The sequence below is a fragment of the Callorhinus ursinus genome, unplaced genomic scaffold (assembly GCF_003265705.2).
Source record: "Callorhinus ursinus isolate GAN/ISIS: 27379988/994484 unplaced genomic scaffold, GSC_fseal_2.0 scaffold4, whole genome shotgun sequence".
NCBI classification, from domain to species: domain Eukaryota; kingdom Metazoa; phylum Chordata; class Mammalia; order Carnivora; family Otariidae; genus Callorhinus; species Callorhinus ursinus.
The window spans coordinates 40,516,461-40,542,883 of NW_027397066.1; the positions used below are offsets into that span (position 1 = coordinate 40,516,461).

General features: G+C 40.6%; 1 protein-coding gene across 1 annotated transcript in view; it reads left to right on the forward strand.

Moving 5' to 3' along the window:
* Nucleotides 1-26,423, forward strand: part of CWH43 (cell wall biogenesis 43 C-terminal homolog) — a 50,235-nt gene that overhangs the window by 13,428 nt on the left and 10,384 nt on the right. The window contains exons 7-14 of the mRNA XM_025887541.2: nucleotides 23-280; nucleotides 2,601-2,723; nucleotides 6,456-6,535; nucleotides 13,098-13,203; nucleotides 14,265-14,400; nucleotides 16,273-16,422; nucleotides 21,610-21,754; nucleotides 25,486-25,547. Coding sequence (XP_025743326.1) covers nucleotides 23-280; nucleotides 2,601-2,723; nucleotides 6,456-6,535; nucleotides 13,098-13,203; nucleotides 14,265-14,400; nucleotides 16,273-16,422; nucleotides 21,610-21,754; nucleotides 25,486-25,547 — 1,060 coding nt within the window. The remainder of the gene's footprint in view (nucleotides 1-22; nucleotides 281-2,600; nucleotides 2,724-6,455; nucleotides 6,536-13,097; nucleotides 13,204-14,264; nucleotides 14,401-16,272; nucleotides 16,423-21,609; nucleotides 21,755-25,485; nucleotides 25,548-26,423) is intronic.

Consider the following 26,423-nt stretch of genomic DNA (forward strand, 5'->3'; position numbering starts at 1 on the left):
TTTTTCTCTCTGTCACAAACAGGAGCAGCTTCGGCTGCGGGCCTCCTGTACCTGCCCACATGGGCAGCTGCTGTTTCTGGCTGTGTGCTCGCCCTCTTCACAGCATCCATGTGGCCTCAAGTGCTTGGACACCTTCTTAGCTCAGGGTCGGGCCCTGGGAAAGCCATGACCATTGCCATGATATTTTATCTTCTAGAGATATTTTTCTGTGCATGGTGCACGGCTTTTAAATTTGTCCCAGGAGGTGTCTATGCTAGAGAGAGATCTGATGTGCTTTTGGGTGAGTATATTTGAAAGGTTTGGATTAAAGTAACTACTTGAAAATACCCTTCAGGCAGACTAGGATTTAGCACTTTACGTGACTGGTGGAGCTAAATAGGATGATCTTATTATTATTATTTTTTAATTAAAATAGACTCTTGATAAAAGTAAAACAAAAATTACTACTTAAAAGATATCTTAATTCATCAGTGAGTTTCAGTAATATTTATTACTGCAAAGGCTTTTTAAGTAAATTAGTTGTGCGGGAGAAAAAAACAAGTTTAATCCATAGTAGAGTATAAAGAAATACTATGTAACAGTTGTATTAGAGGCTATGTTAGGAAAAGGTATGATCATGGTGCTCATGTTGCGATTTCAGTGTTGGCTCATAAATATAAAAAGGAATTGTGATTTTTTTCCCCAAATCTTAATGTATGATTTTTATTTACCATATTTTTGCCAATAAAATATATTTTACATATATGAATCTTAGTCTAAATGATAAAGTCCCAAGTCACAGAATAGATATTTTCTATTTCAGTGGTTGTAAACTATGTACCAAAGTGAAAATTTCATAAACTTAGCTCAGTTGAATATTTCAAAAATTGCCTTCTGTCAAGGATGAAATTATCGATGAATACAGGCATACGCAAATCAAATGTCGCCTGTCATTTTAGTTTGAGTAAAACATGTCAAGCGCTTCCAGGATAAACATTGTGAAAACTTGAGGAGACAGAACATGTCTGTAGGGGATTCAGTCCTTGTTTGTTCACAAATGCATTTTTCCATTTGTGCATTAAATTATTGGGCACCTGTATGTCCCAGGCACGGTGCCAGGTGCTGGGGATTGAAGGGACATAAAGTCTCTGCCCATCCGGAGCATCAGCATAGCGGGCACAACACCATCCATAAAAGTAGACAAATACTTATGGAATTATAGTTGGGGTGAGTGCTGCACAGAGGTCTAGAATTCCACCTGTAGTTCCCCCCTGGGCCCTTGGTATTTTTCCAGCAACTGTACATCTTCACATAAACTTCTCTACTCCCTGAGCTAGGCATCTGTCAGGAAAGGCTGATTTGGAAGATAGATTTTTTTTTAATTATATGAAATGTTTAAAAACAACTGAGAATTTGCTATTTCTGGTAGACACCCATGCTCTCATGCACTTAGAGACATATAGTGCTGCTTTTCCTCGTCAATAATCTTGGCTTTGCAAACTGTGTATTTCTTCTGGTTTCTTTCAGGTGTGTGTACTCTGTCCTGCTCTATCTTCTTGTCCAATGCCCTGCTTTTTTCTTACTCCAGCTTGCTTAGGGGTCTGCCATGTGGAGAAAACGAACAACAGTAAGAGCCATTCTAAGCATAAGTTTGTTTCTTCAGAATGTTATGAATGATGTGCTTTTTGAGGTTTTTTTTCTCTCACTATGGGACTGCAGAAAGGGCTTTATTACAGTTGCATAAAAAGAACTTTTTTTTTTTTAGTAAGAGTGACTTTGATAAGGCCACAAAAACTAGGGCAAATTGGTAATGTTCAGCATAGCTTTTAATACAATTGAAGAGAATCTGTAGTAAATCAGACACCAGTAATACATTTATTATCAAGCTTACTCCTGCTGTTTCCTAAGAATTGCATATATTTTTTTTTGTTTTTGCTAGCCTTCCACCTAAGCTTAACTTCTACTTGACATTTCCTAATTTAGATATTGTTCAATCATACCTCTGTTTCCATTCTCATTGTATAGGACTTGAGAAGGATGTAAACTTTACATATAAGTTACATTGTAATGCATGCACACCAAGCTCGGCCTTATTGGCTCAGTGTGAGTTGTAGTATGCGTCCTCTGTTGAGGACCCACACCCCAGGCGAGAATTACTGTCACAAACACTGCTGGATTAAGAATCTACGTTACTTCCTCCTGTGCTCCTCAACCTGGTGCATTTGAAGTCTTTTCAGTGCAGAAAACTCAGTCCCCAAAGCAGGGACTCAAAAGGCTCCTTTCTCTTGTACTCCACCCTCCTCTGCAAAATCACCAGCAAAGCACACGATTACCAACCTAACAACAAGGAAACACTCAGGAAATGAAAAGACATTCCTCATAGAGAAAAGGCTGGAGTCTTCTCATTTAAAGCAGGGTTCCTAGAAACCTAGCTGATTTCTTAGAATCAATCCCAATTACCAAAACACCACTAGAGTAATTGCTTAGGTACTGAGATAAATTAACTCAATCGCTGAATTTTCAGGGTATGTCCATTTAAATGAAAGCTAGGCTCCTGGAATTTACCATGGGGAGGATTTTTGGATTAAAATGTAATATGTTCTTGCTTTCTCTTTTAACAGGGACAGTGATGCTAATTATTGGCCTGAATATGCTATTTGGTCCTAAGAAAAGCCTTGATTTTCTTCAAACAAAAAATAGTCCTAAAGCACTTTTCAGAAAGAGTGAAAAATACATGAAACTTTGTAAGTTTTGCTTTCTTTTTTTAAAGTACTTAATTATAATAAAATTTCAAACATATATGAAATTAAAAAGTATAGTGAATCCTCATGTACCCTTCACCGAGTTCCAACGATTATTAACATTTTGCCAGTGTTGTTAACAGCTGTCTTCCTTACTGGTTTTGGTGAAGTACTTTGAAGCAAATCTCTGACAGCCTCTCATTTCAACCACAAATACTCTGTATTAGTTTTGTTTCACTTCTCATGTAGGTAAGATTATTTAACAGGTAGAATTTCCAAAATGCTTTGTTCTTATTAGAACTATTTCTATTTCAGACTATTTCATTTCTTGTTCTCCTTTTTGGGGAGCTTAAATATGTTAACATTCAGAATATTGATGAACTAGAAATTCACAAGTGAAGTGAGTTTACTATTCAATCTGACTAATTTCAAATGAACTGGATTAAATAAAAATGTTTATTGAAAGGATAACATTTGCAGATAGTGTATTAGGATACAGTGCCACTCCATAACTACACAGCATTATGTAGGATACAAAGACGTGTAAAAACAGGTCTCCATCATCTGTGACTTGGTATTTTTATAAAGAAGACAAAATATTATAGTGTAAAGAGAAAACAGTTAAGCTAAATAAAATTGTAATATATTTCTAAAAGAGAGAGATGTCACAAAGCAGTGAGACCATTATGTAAACACCTTTATATATGTTCCATCGTAATTTGAAAAGATTATATTACAATTTGGGGGACATTTTTAAAATTTAGAGTTTTGTTTTGTGTGTTCTTATGTTTTAGTTATATCTCTTAAAACTAAGACCTGGTAAGTTTTGTTTGTTTTTTAATCCTGACAGTCTTTGTCTCTATTGTTGCCGTTGTTGTTATTAATAGCCGTAGTAGAATTAAGAACCAGAATTCTCTAGTTCACTCATCAGATTGAGGCATTTGGAACATTTATTTACAAAGTTGTTTAGACATTTCTGTGTAATTTTTTTAAAAACAGACTTTATTTCTTTGAGCCACTTTTGGTTTGAGCAGAAAGTACAGAGATTCCCCACATACCCACTGACCCCACATACACACGGCCTCCCCCACTATCAGTACCCCCCACCAGAGTTTCTTATTACGTTTATTATCATAATTATTTTTTAAAGATTTATTTATTTATTTATTTAGAGAGAGCATGAGCGGGAGGGACAGTGGGAGAGGGAGAGAGACTCTCAAGCAGACTCCAAACCCTGGCAACTACTGATCTTTCTACAGCCTCAATTGTTTTGCCTGTTCTCGACCTTCAGTCTTGTCTTTCAGCTTGAACATGTAATCTAGTTTTGTTGTGATTTCTCATGCATTATTATTTATTTCTGTCATTTCTGCTTTTGCTTCTTCTACCTTCTCTAGGCATATTTCTCCCTCTTTTTCTCCTTGCTTTCTTTTGCATTGATTGGGTTTTCTTTCTTCTTTTTTTCTTATCCTCTCCTTTATACTCCTCTTTCTAGTTTGGAAATTATACTTTCAATTTCTATTCTTTTAGTAGTTGGATTTTTTTTTTTTCCTTCTCTCAGCACATTGAAGATACTCTTCTGTTATCTGGTTTCCGTTCTTGCTGTTGAGAAGTCAGCTGTCAGCGTAATCTCTGCCTCTTTGGAGATCATGTGCCTTTTTTCTCCGGCAGCTCTTACGACTTCTCTTTGTTTCGGTGTTCTGGAGTTTCACTGTGGTATATCTGGATGTGACTCCCACCCCACCCCTGCCCCTTCCATCTTCCCCCCGATCTTGCTTGTTAGTGTTTGGGCTTTCTGAATCTAAAGAATCGTGTCTTTTATCACCGCTGGAAAATTCTCAGTTTTATTTCTGCAAATATTGCCGCTTTTCCATTCTTTCTCTTCTTCCTTTCTGACTCCAGTTAGATTGTGTTGGATCTTCTTAATATCTTCTCCATGTCCCTTAACCACTTTCAGAGTATCTACTTTTGTTTTTAAGCTGTCCCTTGCACTAATTCTCTATTCAGCTTTGTCTACTGCTACCTTTCTTGTCCACTGAGTTTCTAATTTCAATTATTTATGTTTATTATATAATTTTATTTCTAGAAGTCTATTTTATTTCTTCACACATTTTCCCAGTCATTAATTTAATCTATTTCTTAGTCATCCTGTTGAATACCCTCTTTTATTTTTTGACATGTTAAGCATGCTTATTTTGTATTCTGATTCTAAAAGCTGCAATATCGGGGCACCTGGGTGGCTCAGTCGGTTAAGCGTCTGCCTTTGGCTCAGGTCATGACCCCGGGGTCCTGGGATCAAACCCCGCATCGGGCTTCCTGCTCAGCGGGAAGCCTGTTTCTCCCTCTCCCACTCCCCCTGCTTGTGTTCCCTCTCTTGCTGTGTATCTCTCTGTCAAATAAATGAATAAAATCTTTAAAAGCTGCAATATCTGAAGTATTTGTGAGTTTGATTCTACAGGGTTTTTTTTCCCTGCTGGTTTCTGCTCATGGAGACTTGTTTTCTTGCATATTATTTCTTGCATATATTTATGGTTCTTGGAACACTTTCAGGGAAGATCCCTTAAAATCTGAGTTGCAGGGGTGCCTGGGTGGCTCAGTCAGTTACGCGTCTACCTTTGGCTCAGGTCACCATCTCAGGGTCCTGGGATCAAGCCCCTCGTTGGGCTCCCTGCTCAGCAGTGAGTGTACTTCTCCCTTTTCGTCTCCCTCTGTGATCTCTCTTGATCTTGCTCTCTCTCAAATAAATAAATAAAATCTTTAAAAGAACCAGACAAACCTGAGTTGCAAGTATGGGTAATGCATACATATCACACATGAAAATTAGCCCAGGAATTAGACTTCTCCTTTGCACAAAATCCTTAACTAATAGATTTAATAATTTCATAAAATTATTATTTTTCAGTCAAGTATAATTAACATACAGTGTTATATTAGTTTCAGGTTTACAGTATAATGATTCAGCAGCTCTATCCAATACTCAGCGCTCAACACAAGAGTATTCTTAATCCCCATCACCTATTTCACCGATTCCCCACCCACCTCCCCTCTGGTAACCAGCAGTTTGTTCTCTAGAGTTAGTCTGTTTTTTTGTTTGTCTCTTTTTTCTGTGTTCATTTGTTTTGTTAAATTCCACATATGAGTGAAATCATATAGTATTTGTCTTTCTCTGGCTGACTTACTTCACTTAGCATTATTCCCTCTACATCCATCCGTGTCATTGCACATGGCAAGATTTCATTCTTTTTTACGGCTCAGTAATATTCCATTGTGAATATATAAACCACATCTTCTTTATCCATTCACCTCTGCAAGCTGGTGCAGCCACTATGGAAAACAAAAAACTAAAACTAGAACTACCATGTGATCCAGTAATTCCTCTTCTGGGTATTTACCCAAAGAAAATGAAAACATGAATTTGAAAAGATCTGTGCACCCCTATGTTTATTACAGCATTATTTGCAAAAAAATATATATTTTTTAAAGATTTTATTTATTTATTTGACAGAGAGAGAGAGATAGCGAGAGAGGGAACACAGGCAGGGGGAGTGGGAGAGGGAGAAGCAGGCTTCCCGCGGAGCAGGGAGCCTGATGCGGGGCTCGATCCCAGGGCCCTGGGATCATGACCTGAGCTGAAGGCAGACGCTTAACGACTGAGCCACCCAGGCACCCCCCCAAAAAAATATTTTTAAAAAGACAAACTTAGTTTCTTTTAAACAATTATTTCTTCTTTCTGTTTAGTTTTGTGGCTGCTTGTTGGTATGGGGCTATTGGGATTAGGAATACGGCATAAAACCTATGAGAGGAAATTGGGCAAAGGGGTAAGTAATGAAAACTTTTGATACAGAATTTTATATGGTATGTATGCATATGCATCTATTTGCACACTTTTCATTATGTTTGAACTGTAGATCTGCATCATGACTTCAGGGCCCTGTAAATCATCTCTTGAAGCCTTAGGCCATAGGTTGATAACATGAAAGAATTATTTCATGAAGTTGGGTTCTTGGGATAGACCCATTTATTAAAGGCAAGATGCTCATAATTTTATTGTATGAAGTTATATTTTCCATTTCATGATTTAACATATCTAAACTATGAAATAAAGAACCATTTTATAATGGGCTTTTTTGTACTGTTTGGCAGATACTGCTGAAGGCAACAATACAAAAGTCTGATTTACAAACGATCTTACAGATAATTCTTGAATTTGAAGATTTTGGGTAGCTTGTGTATTGATGGGTCATGGAAGTTTTCCTGTCTTCCTTTTCTCTCTTGCTGTCTACAGTTTTAAATGTTTTACTGCCCCTTTCTCTTCTAGGTAGATGGGCAGAAGAAAGAGTAGGTTGCAGCGTTGTGCTTTCTCTCTGCTCTGGTGAAGTTTGATGTGATTCATAATGCAGTTAGAGTTACAGTTTTGGCTAAAGCAGAATTTGAGGGCTAACTTTGAATTTTAGTATTCTGTATTACCAGGCAGATTTTTTTTCATATAAATAAAAAGCTATACTGAGGACAGAGACCATGCTTCTCTTACTTACCTTTGTAGTTCCAGCATCTCACAAAGTGTTTGGCATATATTCAGAACTCAGTAGCAGTTTCTTTTTTTTCTTTTTTTTGTAACTATTCCTTAATAAGTAAATAATTCACTATATGGTCTCTCTTTTTTGTCCTTTAATTGTTAGTTGTTGTTATTGCAACATAACGTCGGTCAGAAGAAGACACCTAATGTCAGCCAGGGACTCTTTTCAAAAGGAGTCATTGCAGTTGGATTTAATACCTGTTTTTTAAATTAATTCATTCATTTGATAAATGCTTACTGAATGTGTCTTGTGTGCCTGGTTCCAGGGGTATAAAGGTAAACAAGTTGGATAAGACCCCTGCCCTCATGGAGTTTACATTCTAGTAGGGGAGAAAGATGGTAGTCAGAGGAACAAATAAAACCATTACTTGAGATCAGGCTGCTCAGAAGCAAATAGGATTATGAAGTAAGTAGAGAGTAACGGGGTCTGGATGGTTAGAGAAGGCTGCTCTGAGGACGTGATGAGATTTGAGTCGAGACTTGAAAGCTGAAATGAAGCCAGTTACTCACAGAGCTAGGGGTAGAGGATTCGGGCAGAGGGCACGCGTGTACAGGGCTGAGGGAGAATGAGTGTGTTGTGTCTGAGGCCCACCAGGGTGGCCGGTGTAGCTGAAATTTGGTGAGTAAGGGGAAGAGTGGTAGAAGATGCGGACGGAGAGGCTGGGGAAGGTCCTATCATAGAGGGCCTCACAGAGCACAGTGAGGCATCCTCATTTGATTTTTCTTGCAGTGGAAGCCGCTGGAGTATTTCCAGCAGGAGCATGAAGAAACATGACATATATATCAGTTTGGCTGCTCTGTGAAGGATGGATTGTAGAGTAGAAGTAGGGAGAGAATTAAAAGCCTTTTTCAGTTGTCCAGGAGAAAGACCGTGGACGTTTGGATGGGTGCGGTAGGTAGTGGAGTTGGAGAGAAGTGGATAGACTTAGAATATATAGTTGACCCTTGAACAACATGAATTTGAACAGCGCCAATAGACTTACATGCAGATTTTTTTCAATAAGTATGTCGGAACATTTTTTGGAGATTTGCGACAGTTTGAAAAAACTTGCAGGCAAACCGTACTACCTAGAAATAGTGAAAATTTCAGAAAAAGGTATGTTGTGAATGCATAAAATATATGTAGATACTAATCTATTTTGTCATTTACTAATAAAGTATACACAAATTTATTATAAAAAGTTAAAATGTATCAAAACTTGCACACCCAAACCCAGACTGTACATGGCACCATTGGTAGGGGAGATAAATGTAAACAAACATAAAGATGCAGTATTAAATCAGAACTGCATAGAATGAAGCTACTGTAATAATTACTACTGTAATTATTTCCTAGTCACCTCCTGTGGCTCTCTCAGGGAGCTCCAGTGTTGTCTCGGTTTCAAATGCTGTGTGATGCTAATCCCCAGGTGAGCAGTTTGTCTCTCTAGTAAAGTTCTTATTACGGTAAAAAGTGATCTCTTGGGGCGCCTCCATGGCTCAGGCAGTTAAGCGTCTGACTCTAGATTTCAGCTCAGGTCATGATCTTGGGGTCATGGGATCGAGCCCTGTGTCGGGCTTAGCTCAGAGTCGGCTTGTTCCTCTCCCTCTGCTCCTCCCCCTACTCTGTCTCTCTCTCTTTCTTGCTCTCTTAAATAAATAAATAAATAAATAAATAAATAAATAAATAAATATATTTAAAAAGGTGATCTCTCTTGTGGTTCTCATGCGTTTTTGACTGTAAATAATACCATAGACCTTGAATAACACCATGGGACCCATACAAAGCACCACTAGTGATGCTAGAAGGGCTCCCAATGAGCAGGGAACAATCATGACAAGAAAAAGTTGAATTGCCCGATATGCTCTTAGATTGGGGCCTGCAGCCTCATTCACCAGCATCTTGAAAGAAATGAAGCCAGTGTAAGGACCACTGTAAAAAAAGAAAAGGGAATTCGTGAAGCTGTGGCCGCAGCCACACCTGCAGGCACGAAAACCTTGTACCTTTTGCAAAATACCTTTTTATATCATATTGAAAAGGCAACTTTTGTGTGGGCGCAGGATTGCTGTAAGAAAGGCAGACCTATAGACTGACATGACTTGAGAAAAAGTGAAATCGTTATATAACAACAGAGCAAAACGAAGGTGAAAGATCTAAAGCTGGAGAACTTAATTTTAGAAAGGTTTGGCTTAAAAAAATGTCAAGATAACAGGAGGAGCAGCTTCTGCCCACCAGGGGGCAGCAGACGAGTTCCCAGACACCATTAAGGAAGTCACGGAGGAGAAAGGTTATCTGCCTGAACAGGTTTTTAATGCAGGTGAAAGTACCCTATTGTGGAAAAAAAAAATGCCACAAAGGACATCTATTAGTATGAAAAAGAAGCGAGCACCAGGATTTAAGACAGGAAGGGATGCGCTAACTCCACTGTTTTGTGCAAATGCAGCTGGGCTTATGATGAGGACTCTATCTATAAAGCTGCTCACCCTGAGCCTTGAAGGGAAAAGATAAACACCAGCTACCAGTCTTTTGATTGTACAACAAGGAGGCCTGGGCAATGAGAACCCTTTTCCTGGATTGGTTCCATCGATGCTTTGTCCCTGAAGTCAGAAAGTACCTTGCCAGTAAGGATGGCCTTTTATAGTTCTTTTGATAGGAGACAATGCCCTGGCCACCCAGGACCCCATGAGTTCAGCACGGAAGACATCAAAGTGGTCTGTTTGCAACCCACCCCCCCACCCCCGCCCCACATCTCTGATTCTAGATCAGGGAGTCACATCGCCCTTTCAGGCCCATTACCCACAATACTCTATGAAGGAATTGTCAGTGCTATGGAGGAGAACCCTGTCAGATACAACATCATGGAAGTCTGGAAGGATTACAGCACTGAAGATGCTATTGCTTAGCAAAAGCCATGAAATTCATCAAGCTCAAGACAATACGTTCCTGCTGGAGAAAACTGTGTCCAGATGCTGTACATGACTTCACAGGATTTATGACAGAGCCAATCAAGGGAATCATGAAAGGGATTGTGGGTAATGGCAAAAATGGTGGAGGCTGAAGGGTTTTAAGGTATGAGTCTTGGAGAAATTCAAGAGCTAATAGACAGCACAGCGGAGGAATGAACGGGAGACGACCGGATGGAGATGAGTGCTTCTGCACCAGTGCCAGGCGGTGAGAAAGACACAGAAGAAGCAGTGCCAGAAAACAGACTGATGTGAGACAGTCCGGCAGAAGGGGGCTGATTATGCAAGACTGCTTTTGATCTCTTTTACGACACGGACCCTCCTATGACAAGGGCACTGACCCTAAAGCAAACGGTGGAAGAAGGACTGGGCCATGTAGAAACATTTTTGGTGAAATGGAAAAGCAAGAAAGTCAGACAAAAATGACAGTATATATCCAGAAAGTTACACTGCGTGGGCCTATCTCTCCTTTACCTCTTCCACCTCTGGCACCCCCGAGACAGCAAGACCAACCCTTCTCTTCCTCCTCATACTCAGTCTACTCGATGTGAAAACAATGAGGATGAAGACCTTTATGATGATCCACTTCCTCTTCATGAATTGTAAAATAACCATCATGCCGTACACTTAATAAATCTATCTGGTGTGTATGTGTGTGTGTGTTGGTGTGAAAATCTATTACCTCTATGACAAGAACTGTACGAGACGTTTGGGGTCATCATCGGCGTTGTCACCTAATATTCATCACATAGAACAGCGTGTGCAAGACTCATGTGGAAGTGGACAGCCTGTCCTTATGTAGGCATCAGGTGAGTGTGTTTAATGTAAAATTAATAACATCTTCATTTTCTTACTGTTTTATAACTCTTACTTTCAAAGAATTATATTACTGTACAGTATGCCTCTCTCTCATAATTGGAGAAACTGTATCAGTCTATCATTACAGGGAAGTTTTTTTTTAAGTGTAATAGTGTTTCCAATACTGCATTATAATTATGACTGTAATACTGTAAGCCATAAAAATTTTATAACGATTCATTCATCAGTGTATAGGCTGGGGTACCATGAAACAATCATATCGATTAAACTAGGTTACCATAAAACAAACATATTGCTGCTTCTTCATTATCAGTGCATGAATTGTTATAGCTGCAAGTAAATATGAAGTTCTTTTTCACATTATCTTTTCATGTTCGATGTCTGCTGTTAGTACTACACGTAACATCTACAGAGATGTAGGTACTGATGCACGATTCGTATTGTAAACAGATGATGTAAACTTACAGTATCAACTAGAGTACAGGACTGTAAATGTGTTTTCCCTTCCTTATGATGTTCTTAACACTTTCTTTTTTCTAGCTTACTTCATTGTAAGAAGACGGTATATAATATAATGTACAAAATATGTGTTAATCACCTGTTATGTTATTGGTAAGGCTTCCAATCAACAGTAGGCTATTAGTAATTAAGGTTTTGGGAACTCAAAAGTTAGACATGGACTTCCAACTGTGTAGGGGGACAGCGTCCCTAACTCCCATGTTGTTCCAAAGTCAATGGTATTCTGAAAGTGGAGTTGATAGGATTTGCTGATGGATTCGATGTTGATGTTGCTGGACGGGGAGAAGGAAGGAAATCAAGAATGACTTTTATGCCTTTGGCTTGAGCACTTGGATCGAGGGTGGTGGCATTTATTGACAGGGGAAGAATAGAGAATAACAGGTTTTGGAGTGATGAAATCCAGAGTTAATTATAGTTGTAGAGTTATGTGAAAAGGGATAGCTTGATGAATATAATCATGCCTCTTGAAATCTCTGTTGATGGTTCCATTCTCTTTATATGATATTCACTCAACTGAATAATCTTTCCTGTATAAGGATGAAAGGTCCAGCTTACCGGGCTGGTTAGCACACTGAGCTGTTTATGTTATGTAGTGGCCCTCCGTTACAAAGAGGTTGCTACTTATCTTTCTCCCAATCTGAACTTGTATGGTCCACTTTAAGTTGCTTTTCCAGTTGTGGTGGTGGGTTTGTTCTGACCTAGCCATACTCTTTCTCAGGATCCCTGTTATAGGTCAGTTAGGTAGTCATTTGAGATGGATGGTTAGGGTTGGGCAGTGATTGTCTGACGGAGCCCATGGACCCAAAAGATGAAGTCTCAGAGGGGGCTGTGCTCCTGAGAGTTGGCCTTGCCCGGACGGTAGGGGAGTAACGACATGTATAACTCAGAGCCAGCAGACTGCTTTATAGATCTGTTGAAGGGCTCTGTGTACCCCTCTGTGGTCCCATTCCTCTCCTGTGCAAGGCTGCCTCTGTCCAGAATACGGTGCTTATCATTTTCATACATTTCTTTATCTTATTACTACCTACGATATAGCCCCAGAGGATACTGTTTTTCCATGTTTTTGACTTCACCTAAATGACATCTGACATATACATTTTGCAACTTACTTTTTAAAATTTAAGATCACTTTCATAAGATTCACCCATATGGAAATATATAGCCTTAGCTCATTTATTAGGGCTGTGTAATATTCTATTTTATGTATGTGACACCACTTATTCATCCATTTTCCTATTTTCCTATTGAAGCGACAGCCCGTTTGCTTCTAATTTTTTTGCTATTATAAACAATGCTCGTTATAAATGCTCACTTTCCAAATATTCCTCCTAACTTCCAAGCTTAAGCTAGAAGTTCACAGAAGATTTATTATTATCTAGCAAAGAGCTCCTTATTTTTATGAAGTAAATGTGGGCAAATTTATCAAGAAAATTCTTCTGCTGAAATACAAATTTTGGTAGAGATGTGGAGAAAACTGCCATTGTTCACAGTCATCTTAAATTACCCTTAAAACTCTTCCTCAGGCACCAGCCACAGAGGTGTCTGCCGCCATCTGGCCTTTTAGGTTTGGCTACGACAATGAAGGGTGGTCCAGTCTAGAAAGATCGGCTCAAGTACTCAATCAAACAGGTAAGCCTTTTACTGGAATTAGTTCCAGGTTTTGAGAAACTACTATTGTTATTTTTATTTTGAACAAGATCATAAGTAATAGGAGGAGGGTTTGCTGGGTCATAAACTAATCTCTTAAAAAGGCTTTACTCGGGTAGGCAGCTGCAGAAGGATTCAGTTTCTATAACCACGTCTGTCTTTGAGAGCAATTAATTCAGTTGATTCTGAACAAAGCCTCATACTGAGTATCTGCAGGGAGTTCTTGTCATGCCTCTGCTCTTAGAGATACTCCTGCTGGTGGCTTCGGTGGCTTGGGGACCCACTGTTGGGGATCAGAAAGCAGTTGGGGTAAAAGGCAGAATGGGTCAGAGTGATGCTCATTTGTGAAGCAGATTGCTCTGAAGAGCCTAAGGGCCAGTTTTTAAGTTTCTGGGCCCTGGGGTGTTCATCTTTGTATGAAGCATCCTTTCAAAGATGTGGGTATTTGGTTCTTAGATCAACTTCGTGGAGTGTGGAGCAAGATATGGAAAGAGCTAAACTGTTCTGGTTAATCCTAATGATAACCATGTCTCCTGAGAAATTGCTGGGGGTCTGTATGGTTCTGATGCCACTGAGAAATTTCCATGGCTCTTCATCCTGATTATAGGCCTCTGAGGCACCTCTGGCCAGGGTCTGACAAAACCAGGACACTTCTGTGCCAGTACCATGGAGGTGTTTTCCCAGGAGTAAAATGCTCTTGCATACCACTCTATTATTTCTGACCATCAGTTGGGTATTTGAGAAAGGCATTATGCTTATTTGAAATTTTGGGAAAGATGTTAAAAATATTTGAAAATTTAGAAATTATGCTTTTATCCTTTCCTGCATTTCTTCAAGGTGTCCCATGTTTTAATTACATTCTAAACATGGGAAAACTCCTTTTATAGCTCAGGTTTGATCGGCTTCATTTTAGTGGACTCATTAGAAATTTCTTTGTTTTTCTGATTTATGAGGAAAGGCGAAGGGTTTAAGAATAAAGTTTTGCTAATTGTTTTTGCACAGCTGTGGTTACTCACTGTGTGCATTTTTTTTTTCCTGAATAGGTGCAGATTTCATAACAATTTTGGAGAGTGATGCCTCTAAGCCCTATATTGGGAACAATGACTTAACCATGTGGTTAGGGGAGAAGTTGGGTTTCTATACCGACTTTGGCCCAAGCACGAGGGATCACACTTGGGGGTGAGTGTACCTTGGGAACATAGCCCCGAAGACCAGGCAGCATGGGCTTTGAGTGGAAAGTTGATGGTGTCATACCTTAGTCCTATGAGTATGTCCCAGGGTGTTTCCAGGGGGGGGATGAGGAAGTGTGAAAGATATGCATATTCCATGATTGTTTGAAAGGTGTCCCTGTTGCTGGATATTTTCTGTTCTTCAACATTATAAACTCTTCAGTGTAGGAGCTGAGGTTACAGCACTAAGCATGTCTGACCTGATGCTGTGTGCATGGGGCTTACATCCTTGTGTGAAGAAACAGAAAATAACCATGCACACACGGAGATAAATAAGAATTTGAGGTGGTGGTAAGCGCTATGTAGAAGAGGAAAGTGACTGGGGACGAGGGACAGGGGGATGGTCAGGAAGGTCTCTGGGAAGATCTCATGATGAGAGGGACCCACGATCTAGCCTTGGGAAGAGGAGGGAACTGCCAGTGTAAAGACTCGAGGCAGGATCAGGCTTGGTGGGCCTGAATGTGGGGACTGAGGGGGAAGCGGGTAAGAAATGAGGTCAAGGGCGGGCCCCTGATCTTAGAGAGCCACATAGTCCATGCTGAGGCCTGAGTAATTCAGTTTTGATGGGAAACCATTGGCTGGTTTTTAGATGGGAGCCATCCGGTCTGATTTACACTTTATTTATTTATTTATTTATTTATGTATTTATTTATTTATTTGACAGAGAGAGTGAGAGAGCACAAGCAGGGAGAGAAGTAGGAGAGGGAGAAGCAGGCTCCCTGCCAAGCAGGGATGCAGGGCTTGATCCCAGGACCCTGGGACCATGACCCAAGCAGAAGACAGATGCTCAACCATCGGAGCCACCGGGGCACCCCTGAGTTACATTTTCAAAAGATCATTCCGGCTGCTCCTAGAACAGCTTACTGGGGACAAGGATAGGAGTGAGCGGGGAGACGGGTGATGACGTAGATGCCCCAGTGCAGGTGAGGTATGGCAGTGGGGGCCGTCGACACGGAGAGAAGGGGGCACTTTCAGGAACTGCTTTGGAACAGAGCTGACAGGACTTACTGATGGTTTAGGTGTCGGGGGCCGGGAAGGGACAAGGGCAGCATCGACGTTTTTTACCTGAATACCTGATAGAGATGATGCTGTTTAATGGGATGGGACCAACAAGGCAGAGCAGCTGGATTGTGCTAAATTTGAGACGCCTCTGGATTTAGTTAAGCGACGTCCAGTAGAAGGTTGTGTGAAGCCTGGAGGGCCAAGTGGGACGGAACAAGCTGGACATGTATGTGGATTCAGGTAGCATCACCGTAGGGATGCTCCCACTGGAGGGACTCCCTCTGGGGCCAGGGAGAGAGTGCGTGCAGCTGGGGAAGAGAGCTGGCTGAGGTCTGAGCTCTGCTCATCCTTTTCAGATGTAGCTCTTGGCCTTGGAGTAAGGTAGGACATGTTTTCATATCTTTATCAGACAGTTCGTAATTGCTCGTTTTGTGAATTGTTACTCCGTGTCCTTGTTGGCAAGATAACATTTCCAACATTTTGAAATGGGCTGATTGATGTTAGAATTGTTTATGCAAATATGTTGCCAGAGTAACGATGCAAGGAAAATGGATTTTGTGTATTACTAATTCTGCCCTATTTGTGTCTCCATAGCATTTATTAAAAGAGTTGATGGCGCTGTGCCTAGCGACACAGCGAGACATGCTAAATAGCAGAGATTTATTGCCCTATCAAGCCGACTGCGCATTAGTGCCCTGAATGGCCCGCAGTGGTTTGCTTGGAGTGCGACACATCCCTTTTTAACACCTGTGTTTAGTCCTGTCTCCATGATATGGTGGGACCAACGGTGATGCACGTGTTTCTTTTCATTCCAATGCAGGATTATGGTTCTGTCACGATACCCAATTGTAAAATCAGAGCATCACCTCCTTCCGTCACCAGAGGGCGAGATTGCACCAGCCATCACACTGACCGTTAACATCTCGGACAAACTGGTGGATTTTGTGGTGACACACTTTGGGAATCATGAGTGCGTTTCTTTGGTCCTTCTAGTAGTACCCGAATGCCAAGAAATATGATTAATACATTACTTTGATTTCCATGCCTTGACCTTTTTTTTTTTTTCCCTCCCAAAGTATTTTTCCTTATGTAGCTGGTTTTAAGAATGAGGCATGGAAACCTTTGAGCGGGCGGTCCTTAGTGATGGTGCAGGGCAGCAACGAGGGCCGTGTGAGCCAGCAGGGGCTGAGCAGGTGCTGTGCTAAGTGCATTATTGCACACAGTTAGGACCATTATAGCCCCGTTTTACAGATAAAGACTGTAGACTGAGAGAGGGTAGATGACTTGTCGGACAGGGTCATGTAGTGAGGCATTAGGCAGACCCAGCTCCGAGATGGCTTATACCTGGGACCACATGCTAAACCAGACTACAGAAGAAGGAAATTTCCTTTTCCTACAGGATTATTACTGTTGGGATTCGAGGGTACTAAACGATATTCCCTTTGCCCTTGTGTTTTCACAGTCCACTGAAGGGTAGACGGGAATCTGGCAGGGAGATCAAAATATCTCTTAATTCTGATAAACCTATGTGGGCGACATGGCTTAAGTGTGTCCACATGGACCTGCTGATACATCCCCCGCAACAATGCAGGAAACTGACTCCCCCAAAGCAGCAGACCTACCAGCAGGGGCAGAGTCTGCCCCGTCAAAATCTCCCCTAGGTAGACAGAATATGCCAGGAACACCCTGTCTGCAAGCTGGCAGGTTCCAAGGAGAAGAGAGAGGAAGGATTTGAGACAAGCATGCCCAGTTCATTCTGCCAACTAGTTAGAAAAGTCCTCCCAAAAAGTAAAAGGTGAGGGAGAGAGGCCAGACGTGGTTTTCTAAGCAAGTCCTTCTATAACGGGACATGAGGAATGGGGAATGACTTTTATCCCCAAAGGATAACATTTACAACCAGTGACTTCGTACTGAATAAATCATGAATAATGCCAACCATATATCATAAAAGTAAAGGTAAAAGTATGTAATTTATACTCTGTCAGGCTAAACATTCTGTAATAACAATGGAAAATACTAACATTAAGTGCTATAAAACAGGGCATATAGGTTCTGTCCGCATTAATGACAAGAGGCCACAAAGCTTTAACGTAACATACAGAACATTAGGACAACACTGCTGTGCTGTAAGTTTCACCTAAACAAGACGAGTGTGTCTGCTGCCCTTATTTTCTGGTTCTCTCACAGCATTATGTGGATCTGTGAAGGCATACTTGAATATCTTCTGAACTAAGTCAGAGCTTAGTAACATAAACAAACCATCCAAGTGTAATACTGTGAACCTTTTGCTCACCGGACCCTTGCTTGTCTCTTTAGAAATAGGAAGGGTGTTTAGAGGACAGATGATACTTACTGATGGTCCATATTGCTTTAAAAAGCTGTTTAAAGAAATGTCTCTTTTTCTCTCAATAATTTTCATGTAGCAAGTACAGGCATTCAAAAACCGTTCCACTGACCTTACATTGGGTTTGGCTTTTGAAAAATAGGCACTTCTGTGTTTAAAGTTGCAAGGTCTTAACCTAAGAAACGGCTGAATATACCCCTTTCCATTTTTCCTTTGCTTCCCCCCACCCCGTCCCCTTTAACTCCTTCCAACCTCCAAAACGTAAAGAATAGACTTGAAAGAGAAGAGAAGACTAAAGAGAGCCCTCCGAATGTGCTTGGAAAAGGGGAGGGAGGGATGACCTTTTCTAACTTTCTATCAACCACATATTTAAAGCCCTCTAATCAACGCCACACCTTTCACATGTTCTCATTCGCTTGATGAATGATGCACGATTAATGATGCGTGATTAATGATGCACGCACACGTGCATCGCACACACATACGCACATCCAGTGACGACAGCAGTAATGGTGCTAACTCTTACCGAGGAACTTAATTCCAGGGAGGGAAGAAGGGTATTTGGGTGGCTAAAAGCATGGGATTCCAGCACGTGGAATCACACAGTCTGGTCTGAACCCCAACTGAAGGTGTATCCTTCACCAGCTTAGTTAATTGCCTTGGGCCTCGGTTTTCTCATTTGTAAATCAGGGGCAGTGATCCTACTGACGTCACAGGGTTCTTGTGAGATCTAAATGAGATAGTATCATTGGTCCAGCAGCTAGCACTGGGTGATACAGATTCTGATTAAAAAAAAGTATCATTCCATCTCCATGTAGTACAACATATAGTTGTACAATGTTTTGTACTTGAATTTCATGATATTAAAACATTGAAGTTAAAAAAATGAGATAGTATTTCATGCAAAGTACAGGAGTACAGTAAGTGCTCAGTTACTTGGGCAGCTCAAAAAAGAACCGATTCATCAAACACAGACCAGGCTCTGCCACGTTCCAGGCACAGAGCTAGGTTTGGTCATAGCTCGGTAGAAGCCCCGTCCGTGAACGCCGTCGTCTCCTCGAAGCAGGTGACATGAAGACGGTCATCCTTTGAATAATTTGAGAAGCCATCATTACATGTTTCCATTTGCCTTTGTTTTCTCCAATACTAGATAAAAAATTCCTAGTGTGAATAAATATTGAGAGATTTCACTTTCTAGTGATTATGGCATGCAAACAGGAAGTCATATTAGGAGTGAATTATGGAATGTGTCTGCATGTTATTAGCTGATTCAACAAGATTTTTTAAATTACTGACTACACAAATACCTCTTTACCACCAATAAATAGGAAATAGCAGCATTCCTTAGAAGCATTTAGGTGTACACCGTAACTAAAATTAATGTTATTTTCTGCAATTAACTGAGCGACCAGTTAATCACCACTTTTTCCCCCCCTTATAACATCATAAGTATACAAAGAAGAAAGAGTGCAGAACTTGTAGTCTGTAGTTATAATTTTGGTCCTGTTGTAAGATAACCTCAGTGGGTTCCAGTCCTCTTGTTTCTGAGTTGGATAAAATTATTTTTTCTAGCCCACATTATAGGGTTATTGGGCTGATCAAATACTAACAGGTAAGGAAACATAAAATTTGTTCTCTCTCCCACTCCCTCCCCCGCTTCTTTCCTCTCCTTTCTTGATACTCATACATATACTATTTTTTAAAAAAATATTTAAGTAATCTCTATACCCAACATGGGGCTCAAACTCATGACCCTGAGATCAAGAGTTGCATGCTCCTCCAACTGAGTCAGCCAGGCAGCCCAATATACTATTTATTTTTATTATTATCACTGGATGAAATTTATCTCCTGAGAAAATGTGAAACCAAATTCATAGATTTTTTCCAATAATATATTGTTAAAATATATTTGCATGAAAACACTATCTGTGGTACAGTGACCTTGGACTTCTTTTGACTAGATTTGAATCCCAGTTGTGTGCTTCAGAAGGAACAGAATTCACTGCAGAGCTAGTTGAGGAACTACTCACCAAGATGTTGGAAGGGTCAAAACAACAGATAAGAGATACTATAGTAGTTGGGAAGAGGGGCCATGAAGCATAAAGAATGCAGCTACTGGGGAAGAAATACTCAAACCTCTCTCTCCTCCCACCTTTTTATCTCCTACTGGGGCCTCCAATTGGCCAAACCTAACTGGATATCAGCAGAAAAGAGAGAGCCAGGAGATGAAATCTGCATGGGTGAGCCTCTCAGGACACAGAGAAGGGCTGAGAACAGATTCGAACATGGAAGTTAGAAAATAACCATAGGTATGGTCCTTGGCCTCATTTAAAAATAGAGCTAATGCCTGCCTCTCCAGTTATTGTGAATATTCAGTGTCAAAGATGTTTAACAAGTGGTCATTCTTTCACTCTTCTGTTTCTTAAGACATCTTTTAATAGTACTCAGCTGTCTATACATTCTTATCTAGGCTTAATTCTGTCTTCAGATCCTGCCTCAGTGAGGTTTCTCCAGTCTTCTCAGTTCAGTTCTTGGTCATCTCTGTCTTTGTCATGGTTTGTTTTTTGTTTTGGGTTTTTGTTTTGTTTGGTTTTTGCTTAAGTCATTATTAGCTACCTGTCTCTATAAACGCCTGTGTGGGTTCTATTGCCTGTTTGCTCTTGGATCCATTCCTGGTTTGTCTCCCTCTTGGCTAAACATTGCAGGGAACCACATTTCCCAGAGTCTGTTGCTTTCTGGCTCCTGGATAGGTTTATCCAGGTTTAGCCCATGGAAGGCATTGGTGCAAGGCCGGAGGGCTGGAGGAAGAGAGAAGACAAGGTGTTACTCATGATCTCTCGCTCTCTTTTTTTTCTCTTTCTTCTTTCTCTGCTGTCTCTGGCCACAGCCGAGTCTCCTGTGGCTCTAACTACTCCTTAGGTGGCCCCGGCACCTTCTGGGCGGCCTCCCTCCAGCACCATCTCCCACCAGTCAGGGCTGGCTTGCAGACTTTGGGCGTATCATCTCTTGTTGCCCCTCTAGCCCGACCAGTGGTACTGGTTTCTCATTGTTTGCTAAACTCTGGTTGCCTCACTGATTCCTGTTTCGCTTCCCATCACCTAGGTAACCAATTTCCTATATTAAATTCAGCCTGTTTAAAACACCTAGAGTGGTTTCAGTTTTCCTGGCTGGATCATGTCAAATGTGATATCCCTGTTTTTCCCCAAACTGACTGTAAACCTCTCAAAAGCGTGATGTACCTACCTAATTATCTGTTACACACCTACAGTGCTTAGCCCAATAAAAGCATCATGTTTAGCCAGCTTTTGACCAGGAGAGCCAGGGAGGCTTTTAGGATGTGTTCGGTTGATGGAGCTGAGTAGGTTACGTAAGCCTGGTGTGCTCTGTGAATGTTAGGATTCTCCCTCTTACCAGTATTTCTGACTTTAAATTTTATTTTATTTTATTTTATTATTATTACTTTTTTACCTACTATTCTTTAGCTGTAATACGGTGGTTAGGTCTTAGATTACTGATGCAATTTCTTCTGGTGAAAAATTGAGCAAATACTGTTTTTGAATAGATACTTAAATTAACTTGACTTCAGCTGATTTGTGGGGAAAGATCATGTTCTTAATCCAGAGTTTGTCAGCCTGCCCAGCCGAAGCACTGTGTCTCTGTCTTGTTCATTTGCATAACATTAAGTTATTTATCCAAGTAGGAATTACTCGGGGTTTGTGTACTGTGTGAAGATATTCTTTGGGAACCGTATGTAGGTACTTTTTAAAAAATTGTCTTGCAAATACAATAAAGAAGTACATTTTTACATTTTAGAGATGACCTTGACAGGAAGCTTCAGGCAATTGCTGTTTCAAAACTCCTGAAAAGGAGCTCCGATCAAGTGATATTCCTGGGATATATCACTTCAGCACCTGGTTCCAGAGATTATATACAGCTCACCGAACACGGCAATGTGAAGGTAACATAATCTTAATAGGATTTCTGATTTCTTAAGTAAAATGTTTCTTCTTCATGTTAAAAAAAAAAAACAACCCAGTGCGACAATTTAATATGTATCTTGATTATAGACTGCTGCGTAGAAAACCAAGAGACATTCTGGCTTTAAACAACAGCAATTGTCAGTGGCTCCTGGATCTGCAATTTGGACAGGGCCGGGAGGGGATAGCTCATCTCTGCTTCACACAGCTGGGTGGCTCAACCGGGGACTGGAGGATCCACTTTGCAGATACTTCCCAGGTGGCCAGCTGGTGCTGGTTGTTGACCAGGAGCTCAGCTGGGGCTTTGGGTGCAGGGTCCTGGTTTCTCTCCATGGGCTAACTTGGGCTTCCTCCCTGCAGATGGCTGGGTTCTCAGAGTGTGTCCCACAGAGAACCAGGAAAAAGTTGTATTGCCTTGTATGACCTAGCCTTGTGAGTTATAGTGTGAAGCCTGCTCACATTCAAGAGGGAGAAACAGAAATCCCATCTCTCCATGGGAGGAGTATCAAAGTCACATTATAAGAATACCATATGGAAAGTGAGTTATTGTAGCCATGTTTAGGAAATATAATCTGCTACCTTATGCAACTTAATTATGATGTTTGAGGGTAAAGGACAGAATGAAATATACAGAGAGGCTGGCTGACCAGCCATATAGGGCCTCACTAACGGAATTACTCCTTACCTGTTTGGATCCCAAACCTCAATTTGTCAGTGTCCCCAGATATGATCATGCTCTGGGGAACTGACACACAAATCAAATCCTTGAGACATATGTGCACTGGAATGCTAAATGCATTAACTGATAAGAAGAAATATAATTGTAATATTTCATTATGCCCTCTGTGGATTTTTTGGCCCTTCACCTTTTGTTTTCAACTTCATGTCTTGAGATATTTGCGGAGAAAAAGGCTTACCCCTTTTACCACGTGCTTGGAAAAACAGATGACAAAGAGCATGGTGTGATGAGGGTTTCCACTGTGGCTTAAATATGAGAGAAATGAATTTCTTTATGTAAAGGTCTGGGCAGGTACTCCAGTACTGGTGCCCTCCATGGTGTCAGGAACGTGCTCCTCTGTCCTGTGACTTCACTTTACAGAGCCTCCATTCCCAGGTTCGCCCCGTGGTCCACGATGGCAGCATCCATGTTCTAGCTAGCAAGACGGAGGAAGGGATAAAGAAGGGGCCAAGAGCATATGCGAGTTATCTCTGAAGGCAAATGCCAGGAAACAGACCTCCAGCACGTGTACTTACATTTCATTGACTGGAATTTAGTCACATGGCCACACCTGGATGTACAGAAGGTCGGAACTTCACTGTGAAATCTTGATATACACGCAGCTAAAAATACTACAACTTGAGGAGGAAGGCAGTCAGATATTGGGGAGATGAGTGAATCTTGGCGACTATGGATGAGGCAGGAAGTGAAGTCAAGATGGACTCCTGATTTCAGCTTCCGTCAGAGGGTTTATGATGGTGACGTCATTAAAGAGGACACTTAAGGAAGAAGAGTTTTGCCAAGATGACAATGAGTCTAGCTCTAGGCTGAGTCCAGGCATCTGTGGGATATTGATGGAGACGTCCAACAGGCAGCTGGTTCTACAGCTTTGGAATGGAGGAGGGCAGTCAGGACTAGAAATATAGATTAAGTTGCTGCCACCATCTATGTGGTCATGGGAACCACGGAAGTGGATGCCACTGCTACTAAGCTAGAGAATTGCGAAAAGAAGGTCAGAGAAAACCCCTGATACGGCTACATTTAATGTGGCTGTCGTGGGGGTGATGGTGAGGGAAGACAAGGGGAATTACCTCAGAAGAGAGATTAAGGAGAGGCCAGAAGAACAAAAGGAAATCCTGGCGAGTGTGGGGTCACAGAGGCTCTTCAGTTGCTGCTGGTTGTTGGCCGGGCCTCTCTCTCCATGTGGTCTCACTAGTCCAACTGGGGCCGCATTTACCAGCTGTGTGACCTGGGGGCAAGTTATTTAAAATTTCCTGGCCTCAGTGGCCGCATCTGTAAAATGGTGATAGTCGTATCTGTTGTATGACAGGGTGGTTATGAGGATGAAATATAAGATAATGTCTGCAGAGCCCTCACTCTTGCATGTACGAGGCGCTCGGTGAGGGGCAGCTATGTATATGTGTTATGTGTATCTGGCTGTATGCATAAAATCAGATAAGATAATTGTTTAAGAACATGGTCTCTAAAGTACAAAAGAATATTAGACAAGACAATATTTGGCAAGTCTAAGGAAAAAATGCATCCTAATAAGAGAAGGAATTCTTACACTGTGTGTGTGCGTGTGCATGCGTGTGCGTGTGTGTAAGGGATGTGGATGGTTAAGGAAGAGGAATTTTATTTGATATTTAATCCTCTGGTGGTTACCACTATCATGGTCAGAAGCTGTGTCAAGACTGGCAGTGGATTCTTAAATAGCTTTTTCTATTAGGAAGTTTATTAATGCAGAGAGGAGTTTTAATCATAAATGCTTGAACAGATTTTTCTCTTTAAGAAATGAGTATTTGAATTCTGCAGCCTTAAAATTTGACAGCATCTTTTTAAAATCTAATAAAAAAGTGACAGTTAAACATATTCATAGTTTATTATTCCCTATAATATACAGCTGAATGACTAAATTTTTATTTCTTTCCAAGGCAAACCAGACAGTACTCTTTCAATTTATTTGCTTTTTTCATCATTAACATTTTAAAATTTAATTTTAAAAATGTATTATCATTTTTCCATGTATGTCAAGGCATGTATATGTGTGTATGTGAGTGTGAGATGTTAGTCATAGTAAAGATTAACAAAGCATCCATGTGTTCACCACTAAGCTTATGAAAAAAATTAAGAAATAGATAATAAATTGTGTTTTAGTGATTTAAAAACCTGTCTTAAGTTAAATTTTAATAGTAAAATTGAGAAATGATTGAGAGTCAGGTATATTTTTTATTTATAGGATTCTTTAAAAAGAAGATGGAAATTTCTTCAGTATAAAAGCTCCATATTTAGAGTTTTCCCAGAACATTACAGAAAAACAATATGTTTAATGTTCTGCTTCTCTGATGAAAAATAACACTGGTCTTAAGCTTTCAACATCCAAAAGACTCATGGTTACTCCCCAAATGTGTTTATTTCCAATGATTCAATTTAACAAACTCAGATTGAGCTCCTGCCGCATGCCAGGCTTCCCGCTAAGTACCAGGGAGCCAACGTGATTGAGTTCCTCCGCTCGGGAAAGGGAGGTTTGAGACCCATAAACAACGGTATAGAAGGGTGCAGCTCCGCTCGGGGAAGGGAGGGTTGAGACCCATAAACAACTCCACAGAAGGGTGCAGCTGGTGTGTACAAAGTACTGCATAGCATGACCGAGGGCGGTGCGGTAAATTCTGCTGGGCGTGAAAGACCTAGAAAGCCACAGGGAGCCGGCCCCTGTGCTGCTGATTTGCCTGCCTACCCCTCTCTGTCACCCACCTTCACCTTTGCACCCCCAGCATCCAGTGCAGAGCCTAGATGGGCACCTAGGAGGTGCTCCAGAAATATCTGTAGGATGAATAAATAATTTGGACCTTAACGGATCATTAGGAGTGAGGCAGAGAAAACAGCGTGCACAAAATGCCTATTTATTACTGCCGTTCACACATTTTCTTGGCAATTCAGAATAGAGCATTGTTTTTTATGCTTTGAACGTTCTCTCCTCTGTTCTTTATTTAGGATATTGACAGCACAGATCAAGACAGATGGTGTGAATATATTATGTACCGAGGGCTGATCAGGTGAGCAGAGGTTTGTGGTTGTTGCTGTTTTATTACCTACTATTACTGTGATCTTTGGGGTCTATCCTGGAAGGAAGAACTTTATAGAAGCAATTAATTTTATTTTTTATAAACATTGATTCGGCTAGTTACACAGTTGAACATTTTTTTTTCAAGGCATGGCCTAATTTAAGAAAGAATAAATGGTAGAGTAAATTAAGCTTAATTATATAAAAAGGATACTGTGTAAGTTATTAAGCATGATAAGCACATAACTGTCAACACATGTTAGGAATGGCACCAGTTCGGACTGTAGGGCATGGTGGAAACACGGATCATGGAGTAAGAAAGCCCTGGGCTGAATTCCAGCTTTGCCAAGTTCTAATCATGTAATTTTGGGTAGGTTAACTCACTTGTTGGAATCGCTACTATATTGTGGTGAGATCTCTAGGTAAATTATATTTTTAAAAATCCCTGATATAAAAAAGTGAATATCCATGTAATATATGCATTTATTAGTGTGTGAATTTATATAGTGTGAATATATGGATATATGGATATATTCATTCCAAAATAATATATCTAAAGGATCTTAAAATTCAAATATGTAACTGTGTAAATCTGTTTTGAAGGCCCTATTTCCTTAAATAAAGCTAAAGCAGTTTAATACCAAAAAAAGGACCGATTTATTTTTTTCATTCATTCATTCAACAAGTAATTATTAAAAAACTATTATGTGCCAGGCATTGTTCTAAGCAGTGGGGATCTAACAGGAAAAAAACACATTCCTTGACTACCATAGAGCTTATATGCCAGTGGGAGGAGATAGAAAATAAGCACATAAGACAGAGAATGACAAGTGGTGATGTGATGGAAAGATGGATGAGTCCAGGTAGG